The following is an 11,934-nucleotide window of genomic DNA, read 5'->3' as shown; positions in this document are numbered from 1 at the left end:
GTTTAATTCGCTAATATGTGTCCATATTCTATGGTATGAAATACAATAATTAGACAATTGACCTAGTTAAAATATTTGGCCAAAACAAATAAAGAATGAATGATGGGGCAAGAAAAATGAATGGCAAACTTAAGGGACCATAGTTGTAAAAAGGAGAACTTGATTTTATAAAAAAAAATTAGACACAACACACACATGTGTGTGTGTGTGTGCGACGTGAAGAGCAGGAGAAAGGGGGAGAACAAAACCCTAACAACACAAAATCAATTAAATTGGAAAGGAATTTGAGGGCAAAATGAGTGCATGAACTAAGCACTATGATCCCCTAAGTGTTCCTAACATCAAGTAAGTTAAATTATGTGTTTTAATGATAGTTGATGAAGTGGGTTTTAGTCAATCCGTGAAATCTTATGAAATTGAACATGTATATATGTTAGATTCACCATATAGAAGATGTCTTATGCTTGAATCTGAATGTATTGAAGATTTGAGAATAAACCCACTTGTTCAAGTAGCATGATAATCTTGTAGTTGTATAAGTTGAGTAATTTTGATGAATGAATGATTATGTACTAATGTATTGTTAGCTAATCATGTTGTAGGATGCATGAATCATGTGAAATTGGTTGAATGATTGGGTTTTTTTTTGTGGTTTACTAATGGGTTATGAATAAAACTCATGTACATGATGCTTAAAATGTTGTACGCCCATCAAGTGTTTGACAAAATGCCTCAATGATAAACCATGTAGTTTTGAATAGATTGGGAAGTGTTGTGATGCATAAGGATAACATAATATACATATATTGTGAAACATGGTATGAAGTATGAATGTTGCGTGAATGTAATTGTCATGTAAATAAACGGTGCAATCTAAAATGAGACTGGATTATATATAGGATTAAGGTCAGAAGGTAAATTTTGTATGCAAGAACTTATGTATTATGTACTAGCTAATTTATGTATCATGTACGCTAGTAATGAAGCATGATGATACATATCCTATATGTGCACTAATAAACTAACGAAAGTCAAATATTGTATGACTTGATGGCCGAATGAATAAATGCATGTAAGCTAACTATGTTATGAATATGACGACATGTACTGATAGGAGTCATGTCAACATGGATACAAACATGGAAGTTCCACGGGTCGAAGGTAAACACGGAAGCCATGCTTAAATTCGGACACTCGAGGTAAGTAAACTCCCGGACTCCATCTTTAATAGTAATGGAATTAATTGTATGATAATCGTTAAAGGTTATGTTGAAATTTGTTATTGAAGATGATATCGAATGAGTAGTATTAAGTAAGGGATTTCCGTAATCACTTCTTAGTTGGTGTGAGTAATATAATGTTTTAATTAATTAAACACGATGTTTGAGGTCAAATATGTGTTGAAGTCTTTCGTCGTAAATGATGGGATTAAAGTTGATTAAAACGCCCTTGATAGGTATATTGGGCAAACGATCTTAAAAGTAGTTTAGAAACAAGCTATTCGATTAGTGTAATGTATTGGTCAAGTATGAAAGTGGGGAGTATGGTTTTGTATGTCATAGACCATTTAATGCGCATACACCTTAACGGGTCAAAATAAGCTATTGAGCGAAAATGGGTGGAAAAGGTGTAAGGTATCCGGGAATGAATCTTTTATGATAGATGACCTAGAAATTATTAAGTTCATATGAAGTTAAGGTCAAACCAACAAGTTATGTTGCTAAATACATGAACGGATCGAATAAATCATAAATGAATAATAAGCTGATAGTGCGTAAGCTAGGAATTTCCTTAATCTGGATATGGGATTTCAAGTCCACTTGATAGAATGTTAATTTACAATCACGTAGGAAGAAACGTGACGCAAAACGGATAAAAAATGAGAGAGTTATGTCCGTTAAGGTAAGAACTAATGGCTTGGAAAAGTGCAGAGCTGACACGGCCGTGTGGTTAGCTGACACGGCCGGGTGAAGGTTCTGTCAAAAATATTATTTATATGATTTATGCATCGTAGGCTTCGGTATATTATCCGTGGACTACGGTGGGCCTACCAAACATGATTTTTATCGTTCCTTTGATGTATATGAGTTATAAATCTAAGTCTAAGTCCCATGTGATTAATGTATGAGTATGTAAGAGGTATACAAGTTATTGAACATGTACATAGGAACGTATGTACGTATGTAGATGTGTATTTATGTATATATGAAGGTACGTATGAGTGTATGCATGTATGTAGAGACATAGGAATGTATGTACGTATGTAGTTGTGTATTTATGTATATATGAAGATACGTAGGAGTATATGCATGTATGTAGAGATGTAGAAATGTAGGTACGTATGTAAATGTGTATCCATGTATGTATGCATGAAGGTGCGTATGAGTGTATGCATATGTGTAGAGGTATAGGAAGGCATGTAGGTATGTAGATGTGGATGTATGCATGAAAAAAATGTAAGTATGCCTGATTTAGATGCGTTGAGTAATACGTTATTAATGGTGTACCTTGAGGATGAAAAGTGATGCAGGTACATTATTGAAGCCTCACCAGGATACGGATACGCAGATGAAATGCTTAAAGCTAGAAAGATAATGAAAAGGGGAAGTGTACAGGAATAAATTTTGTTTATGTATTGTGTGCTAATGTTATGATTGTACGTGGTGAGTGCAGGTTGTGCAAATCACGAGCGATTATCACGAGGAATAGAGATCGAAGACCGAGTCACAAGATAGATGTACGGGATTAATTGAGTATATACTTTAGCAAACGGATGTTATGCTTTTGTTTTGTAAAACATATATTTTTAAAATGAACTTTCAAGTAAGTTAAGACGTGTGTAATAAAAGAAATTTTACGGCAAGAATTTCCGCTGCGACTTTTGTCAAATATGTATTAGGGTCTTACATCATTTAAGCAGGCTGCCTTAGGGTGGAATATGTGTTACTTTTAACAGGTACAATTGTGATTTTTAAAGTTTGTTTGACTTGTTAAAGTCAAAATAGCTCAAAAGGGAGGATTTTCTCAACTCAAGTCTTCATATTGGAGGTAGTCGCATGACGGCTTAACAAAAAACTAATTTTTTTTACGTACAGACGAAGGATACATTCTTATGCTTGGGGGCTAACTAGTTAATGCGGTAAAATATCGGATATCGGTCAAGGACCGATATTTGAGATACCGGTTATCGCAGTGGGATATCGGCGAGATATCGGTAATTTTAATATCATGCTAAATTTATATATATAGCAATTTAATTAACACTTATAATGGGCAAACGATCTTAAAAGTAGTTTAGAAACAAGCTATTCGATTAGTGTAATGTATTGGTCAAGTATGAAAGTGGGGAGTATGGTTTTGTGAGTCATAGACCATTTAATGCGCATACACCTTAATGGGTCAAAATAAGCTTTTGAGCGAAAATGGGTGGAAAAGGTGTAAGGTATCCGGGAATGAATCTTTTATGACAGATGACCTAGAAATTATTAAGTTCATATGAAGTTAAGGTCAAACCAACAAGTTATGTTGCTAAATACATGAACGGGTCGAATAAATCATAAATGATAATAAGCTGATAGTGCGTAAGCTAGGAATTTCTTTGATCTGGATATGGGATTTCAAGTCCACATGATAGAATGTTAATTTACAATAACATAGGAAGAAACGTGACGCAAAACGGATAAAAAAATGAGAGAGTTATGTCCGTTAAGGTAAGAACTAATGGCTTGGAAAAGTGCAGAGCTGACACGGCCGTGTGGTTAGCTGACACGGCCGGGTGAAGGTTCTGTGAAAAATATTATTTACATGATTTATGCATCGTAGGCTTTGGTATATTATCCGTGGACTACGGTGGGCCTACCAAACATGATTTTTATCGTTCCTTTGATGTATATGAGTTATAAATCTAAGTCTAAGTCCCATGTGATTAATGTATGAGTATGTAAGAGGTATACAAGTTATTGAACGTGTACATAGGAACGTATGTACGTATGTAGATGTGTATTTATGTATATATGAAGGTACGTATGAGTGTATGCATGTATGTAGAGACATAGGAATGTATGTACGTATGTAGTTGTGTATTTATGTATATATGAAGATACATAGGATTATATGCGTGTATGTAGATATGTAGAAATGTAGGTACGTATGTAAATGTGTATGCATGTATGTATGCATGAAGGTGCGTATGAGTGTATGCATATGTGTAGAGGTATAGGAAGGCATGTAGGTATGTAGATGTGGATGTATGCATGAAAAAAAATGTAAGTATGCATGATTTAGATGCGTTGAGTAATACGTTATTAATGGTGTACCTTGAGGATGAAAAGTGATGCAGGTACATTATTGAAGCCTCACCAGGATACGGATACGCAGATGAAATGCTTAAAGCTAGAAAGATAACGAAAAGGGGAAGTGTACAAGAATAAATTTTGTTTATGTATTGTGTGCTAATGTTATGATTGTACGTGGTAAGTGCAGGTTGTGCAAATCACGAACGATTATCACGAGGAATAGAGATCGAAGACCGAGTCACAAGATAGATGTACGGGATTAATTGAGTATATACTTTAGCAAACGGATGTTATGCTTTTGTTTTTCGTAAAACATATATTTTTAAAATGAACTTTCAAGTAAGTTAAGACGTGTGTAATAAAAGAAATTTTACGGCAAGAATTTCCGCTGTGACTTTTGTGTATTAGGGTCTTACATCATTTAAGCAGGCTGCCTTAGGGTGGAATATGTGTTACTTTTAACAGGTACAATTGTGATTTTTAAAGTTTGTTTGACTTGTTAAAGTCAAAATAGCTCAAAAGGGAGGATTTTCTCAACTCAAGTCTTCATATTGGAGGTAGTCGCATGACGGCTTAACAAAAAACTAATTTTTTTTACGTACAGACGAAGGATACATTCTTATGCTTGGGGGCTAACTAGTTAATGCGGTAAAATATCGGATATCGGTCAAGGACCGATATTTGAGATACCGGTTATTGCAGTGGGATATCGGTGAGATATCGGTAATTTTAATATCATGCTAAATTTATATATATAGCAATTTAATAAACACTTATAATGGGCAAACGATCTTAAAAGTAGTTTAGAAACAAGCTATTCGATTAGTGTAATGTATTGGTCAAGTATGAAAGTGGGGAGTATGGTTTTGTAAGTCATAGACCATTTAATGCGTATACACCTTAACGGGTCAAAATAAGCTTTTAAGCGAAAATGGGTGGAAAAGGTGTAAGGTATCCGGGAATGAATCTTTTATGATAGATGACCTAGAAATTATTAAGTTCATATGAAGTTAAGGTCAAACCAACAAGTTATGTTGCTAAATACATGAACGGGTCGAATAAATCATAAATGAATAATAAGCCGATAGTGCGTAAGCTAGGAATTTCCTTAATCTGGATATGGGATTTCAAGTCCACATGATAGAATGTTAATTTACAATCACGTAGGAAGAAACGTGACGCAAAACGGATAAAAAATGAGAGAGTTATGTCCGTTAAGGTAAGAACTAATGGCTTGGAAAAGTGCAGAGCTGACACGGCCGTGTGGTTAGCTGACACGGCCGGGTGAAGGTTCTGTGAAAAATATTATTTATATGATTTATGCATCGTAGGCTTCGGTATATTATCCGTGGACTACGGTGGGCCTACCAAACATGATTTTTATCGTTCCTTTGATGTATATGAGTTATAAATCTAAGTCTAAGTCCCATGTGATTAATGTATGAGTATGTAAGAGGTATACAAGTTATTGAACGTGTACATAGGAACGTATGTACGTATGTAGATGTGTATTTATGTATATATGAAGGTATGTATGAGTGTATGCATGTATGTAGAGACATAGGAATGTATGTACGTATGTAGTTGTGTATTTATGTATATATGAAGATTCATAGGAGTATATGCATGTATGTAGAGATGTAGAAATGTAGGTACGTGATGTAAATGTGTATGCATGTATGTATGCATGAAGGTGCGTATGAGTGTATGCATATGTGTAGAGGTATAGGAAGGCATGTAGGTATGTAGATGTGGATGTATGCATGAAAAAAAATGTAAGTATGCATGATTTAGATGCATTGAGTAATACATTATTAATGGTGTACCTTGAGGATGAAAAGTGATGCAGGTACATTATTGAAGCCTCACCAGGATACGGATACGCAGATGAAATGCTTAAAGCGAGAAAGATAATGAAAAGGGGAAGTGTACAGGAATAAATTTTGTTTATGTATTGTGTGCTAATGTTATGATTGTACGTGGTGAGTGCAGGTTGTGCAAATCACGAACGATTATCACGAGGAATAGAGATCGAAGACCGAGTCACAAGATAGATGTACGGGATTAATTGAGTATATACTTTAGCAAACGGATGTTATGCTTTTGTTTTGTAAAACATATATTTTTAAAATGAACTTTCAAGTAAGTTAAGACGTGTGTAATAAAAGAAATTTTACGGCAAGAATTTCCGCTGCGACTTTTGTCAAATATGTATTAGGGTCTTACATCATTTAAGCAGGCTGCCTTAGGGTGGAATATATGTTACTTTTAACAGGTACAATTGTGATTTTAAAAGTTTGTTTGACTTGTTAAAGTCAAAATAGCTCAAAAGGGAGGATTTTCTCAACTCAAGTCTTCATATTGGAGGTAGTCGCATGACGGCTTAACAAAAAACTAATTTTTTAACGTACAGACGAAGGATACATTCTTATGCTTGGGGGCTAACTAGTTAATGCGGTAAAATATCGGATATCGGTCAAGGACCGATATTTGAGATACCGGTTATCGCAGTGGGATATCGGTGAGATATCGGTAATTTTAATATCATGCTAAATTTATATATATAGCAATTTAATTAACACTTATAATGGGCAAACGATCTTAAAAGTAGTTCAGAAACAAGCTATTCGATTAGTGTAATGTATTGGTCAAGTATGAAAGTGGGGAGTATGGTTTTGTAAGTCATAGACCATTTAATGCGCATACACCTTAACGGGTCAAAATAAGCTTTTGAGCGAAAATGGGTGGAAAAGGTGTAAGGTATCCGTGAATGAATCTTTTATGATAGATGACCTAGAAATTATTAAGTTCATATGAAGTTAAGGTCAAACCAACAAGTTATGTTGCTAAATACATGAACGGGTCGAATAAATCATAAATGAATAATAAGCCGATAGTGCGTAAGCTAGGAATTTCCTTAATCTGGATATGGGATTTCAAGTCCACATGATTGAATGTTAATTTACAATCACGTAGGAAGAAACGTGACGCAAAACGGATAAAAAATGAGAGAGTTATGTCTGTTAAGGTAAGAACTAATGGCTTGGAAAAGTGCAGAGCTGACACGGCCGTGTGGTTAGCTGACACGGCCGGGTGAAGGTTCTGTGAAAAATATTATTTATATTATTTATGCATCGTAGGTTCGGTATATTATCCGTGGACTACGGTGGGCCTACCAAACATGATTTTTATCGTTCCTTTGATGTATATGAGTTATAAATCTAAGTCTAAGTCCCATGTGATTAATGTATGAGTATGTAAGAGGTATACAAGTTATTGAACGTGTACATAGGAACGTATGTACGTATGTAGATGTGTATTTATGTATATATGAAGGTACGTATGAGTGTATGCATGTATGTAGAGACATAGGAATGTATGTACGTATGTAGTTGTGTATTTATGTATATATGAAGATACGTAGGAGTATATGCATGTATGTAGAGATGTAGAAATATAGGTACGTATGTAAATGTGTATGCATGTATGTATTCATGAAGGTGCGTATGAGTGTATGCATATGTGTAGAGGTATAGGAAGGCATGTAGGTATGTAGATGTGGATGTATGCATGAAAAAAAATGTAAGTATGCATGATTTAGATGCGTTGAGTAATACGTTATTAATGGTGTACCTTGAGGATGAAAAGTGATGCAGGTACATTATTGAAGCCTCACCAGGATACGGATACGCAGATGAAATGCTTAAAGCTAGAAAGATAATGAAAAGGGGAAGTGTACAGGAATAAATTTTGTTTATGTATTGTGTGCTAATGTTATGATTATACGTGGTGAGTGCAGGTTGTGCAAATCAAGAACGATTATCACGAGGAATAGAGATCGAAGACCGAGTCACAAGATAGATGTACGGGATTAATTGAGCATATACTTTAGCAAACGGATGTTATGCTTTTGTTTTGTAAAACATATATTTTTAAAATGAACTTTCAAGTAAGTTAAGACGTGTGTAATAAAAGAAATTTTACGGCAAGAATTTCCGCTGCGACTTTTCTCAAATATGTATTAGGGTCTTACATCATTTAAGCAGGCTGCCTTTGGGTGGAATATGTGTTACTTTTAACAGGTACATTTGTGATTTTAAAAGTTTATTTGACTTGTTAAAGTCAAAATAGCTCAAAAGGGAGGATTTTCTCAACTCAAGTCTTCATATTGGAGGTAGTCGCATGACGGCTTTACAAAAAAACTACTTTTTTTTACGTACAGACGAAGGATACATTCTTATGCTTGGGGGCTAACTAGTTAATGCGGTAAAATATCGGATATCGGTCAAGGACCGATATTTGAGATACCGGTATCGCAGTGGGATATCGGTGAGATATCAGTAATTTTAATATCATGCTAAATTTATATATATAGCAATTTAATTAACACTTATAATGGGCAAACGATCTTAAAAGTAGTTTAGAAACAAGCTATTCGATTAGTGTAATGTATTGGTCAAGTATGAAAGTGGGGAGTATGGTTTTGTAAGTCATAGACCATTTAATGTGCATACACCTTAACGGGTCAAAATAAGCTTTTGAGCGAAAATGGGTGGAAAAGGTGTAAGGTATCCGGGAATGAATCTTTTATGATAGATGACCTAGAAATTATTAAGTTCATATGAAGTTAAGGTCAAACCAACAAGTTATGTTGCTAAATACATGAACGGGTCGAATAAATCATAAATGAATACTAAGCCGATAGTGCGTAAGCTAGGAATTTCCTTAATCTGGATATGGGATTTCAAGTCCACATGATAGAATGTTAATTTACAATCACGTAGGAAGAAACGTGACGCAAAACGGATAAAAAATGAGAGAGTTATGTCCGTTAAGGTAAGAACTAATGGCTTGGAAAAGTGCAGAGCTGACACGGCCGTGTGGTTTTCTGACACGGCCGGGTGAAGGTTTTGTGAAAAATATTATTTATATGATTTATGCATCGTAAGCTTCGGTATATTATCCGTGGACTACGGTGGGCCTACCAAACATGATTTTTATCGTTCCTTTGATGTATATGAGTTATAATTTAAGTCTAAGTCCCATGTGATTAAAGTATGAGTATGTAAGAGGTATACAAGTTATTGAACGTGTACATAGGAACGTATGTACGTATGTAGATGTGTATTTATGTATATATGAAGGTACGTATGAGTGTATGCATGTATGTAGAGACATAGGAATGTATGTACGTATGTAGTTGTGTATTTATGTATATATGAAGATACGTAGGAGTATATGCATGTATGTAGAGATGTAGAAATGTAGGTACGTATGTAAATGTGTATGCATGTATGTATGCATGAAGGTGCGTATGAGTGTATGCATATGTGTAGAGGTATAGGAAGGCATGTAGGTATGTAGATGTGGATGTATGCATGAAAAAAATGTAAGTATGCATGATTTAGATGCGTTGAGTAATACGTTATTAATGGTGTACCTTGAGGATGAAAAGTGATGCAGGTACATTATTGAAGCCTCACCAGGATACGGATACGCAGATGAAATGCTTAAAGCTAGAAAGATAATGAAAAGGGGAAGTGTACAGGAATAAATTTTGTTTATGTATTGTATGCTAATGTTATGATTGTACGTAGTGAGTGCAGGTTGTGCAAATCACGAACGATTATCACGAGGAATAGAGATCGAAGACCGAGTCACAAGATAGATTGTACGGGATTAATTGAGTATATACTTTAGCAAACGGATGTTATGCTTTTGTTTTGTAAAACATATATTTTTAAAATGAACTTTCAAGTAAGTTAAGACTTGTGTAATAAAAGAAAATTTACGGCAAGAATTTCCGCTACGACTTTTGTCAAATATGTATTAGGGTCTTACATCATTTAAGCAGGCTGCCTTAGGGTGGAATATGTGTTACTTTTAATAGGTACAATTGTAATTTTAAAAGTTTGTTTGACTTGTTAAAGTCAAAATAGCTCAAAAGGGAGGATTTTCTCAACTCAAGTCTTCATATTGGAGGTAGTCGCATGACGGCTTAACAAAAAACTAATTTTTTTTTTTACGTACAGACGAAGGATACATTCTTATGCTTGGGGGCTAACTAGTTAATGCGGTAAAATATCGGATATCGGTCAAGGACCGATATTTGAGATACCGGTTATCACAGTGGGATATCGGTGAGATATCGGTAATTTTAATATCATGCTAAATTTATATATATAGCAATTTAGTTAACACTAACAATTTTAACAAGTAAGAACTGACTAAGAACTAAAACACTAACATTTAACAGTAACAACAATTAAGACATAAAACACTGATAGCAGCAATAAGAAGAAAAATGAACGGTAGAAATAAGAAGAATGGTACTGATATCGGGAAAATTGGTGATTTATCGATCAAATATCGGTCCTATATCCGTCAAATATCGGACAATATCACTAATATTATCGGTACCGATAAACTGACCAATATTTTGTACTACTATCTCGGCAGGGGACCGATAACCGATATATCACTGATATATCGGTTGATATATCGGGATATTAACTACATAGCTTGGGGGGAGCCATCATGGGGCTCTTAGCAATCCTCAGAAGGAAATCTCGGTCAACCGTATGTATCATCTTGACTCCGCTAATGATGTAGTGATTTCTTGAACTAAGTTGATTATATTTTGATTTGTAGAGGATTTAGATGAAGGCCAAGTAAAGGAAATCTCTGGACTGGATTGGATAAAAGTTGCGGGAGTTGCATCAGGATCAGAGCACTCGGTCATCACTACAGGCAAGCATTTTGGTTGGCACAATGGGCGGGTCTTGCGGGTTGGATAACGGAACAGACGGGTTATGTAAAAAACCAAGTACCTTTTGGTGTCGGTTGAAACGGGTCGGCCTGAAAGCATGTCTTTCTTCATTTAACAAATCATAAACAATTATCACAGTAAACATATTATGAAAACTACATTACTCCAAATACTCATCGAACTTCCATGAATGAAACAGGTTATGAATTTATTTGCTTAAAAAATACACGTCAGGCGACTTTCAAGTTATTGACCCATTCAGCTCATTATAAGCTACCCGAAATCTAACGCAAATCCGGAGTCAAGTCACAAAAAGATGATATAGTAGAGTATTCCTAAGTGTACATAGTTTGTGTTTCATTATTATTATTCTTATTATTGCAGAAAATGGAGTAATAATGACATGGGGATGGGGCGAACATGGTCAGCTTGGTTTAGGAGATACATGTGATCACACTTGTCCTCAGGTTTCCGTTCATGCAATAAAGAATGAACACAGTTCTTAAACAGAGACCATCTTAAACCGATGATTTCTCTTTCTTTTGATCGACTTTCTAGGGGAAATCTCTTATATATCTGTTACCGATTGGAGGTTTGACTTGAATAAAAATCTATATATGTTATTGTTTATGATTGACTTTTATTTATGCCTATGAAGTGTTCGATGAAATGCGCCAATGGTTTAAAAAATCGGTTTAAAAAATAAAATATTTGAACTCGTTGGGCAACATGCGGCAAAAAATCAAAAATACCCGCGGCAACACGCGGGCCTTCCCACTAGTTATATATATATATATATATATATATATATATATATTTATAAAACTAGTGGGAAGGCCCTATATATTAAAATATAATTATTAACCATGA

At 34.8% G+C, this 11,934-nt stretch overlaps 1 protein-coding gene across 1 annotated transcript; it reads left to right on the top strand.

The window, feature by feature from the left end:
* Nucleotides 1–9,752: 9,752 nt before the first annotated feature.
* LOC110924778 (ultraviolet-B receptor UVR8-like) lies at nucleotides 9,753–11,570 on the top strand. The gene is made up of 4 exons (XM_022168769.2): nucleotides 9,753–9,758; nucleotides 10,817–10,874; nucleotides 10,947–11,045; nucleotides 11,449–11,570. Exons 1-4 carry the CDS (start codon nucleotides 9,753–9,755, stop codon nucleotides 11,568–11,570), a joined length of 285 nt encoding a protein of 94 aa, XP_022024461.1.
* Nucleotides 11,571–11,934: the final 364 nt, after the last annotated feature.

This window comes from Helianthus annuus, chromosome 17 (genome assembly GCF_002127325.2).
Source record: "Helianthus annuus cultivar XRQ/B chromosome 17, HanXRQr2.0-SUNRISE, whole genome shotgun sequence".
Taxonomy (NCBI): Eukaryota; Viridiplantae; Streptophyta; class Magnoliopsida; order Asterales; family Asteraceae; genus Helianthus; species Helianthus annuus.
The sequence above is the reverse complement of the archived record's forward strand: the minus strand, read 5'-3'. Positions and strand labels throughout refer to the sequence as shown.

Coding starts and splice junctions, on each gene's coding strand:
- LOC110924778 (XM_022168769.2), top strand. Junction 10,875..10,946: donor GAAGGAAATCTCGGTCAACC/GTATGTATCATC, acceptor TTTGATTTGTAG/AGGATTTAGATGAAGGCCAA. Junction 11,046..11,448: donor GCACTCGGTCATCACTACAG/GCAAGCATTTTG, acceptor TTATTATTGCAG/AAAATGGAGTAATAATGACA.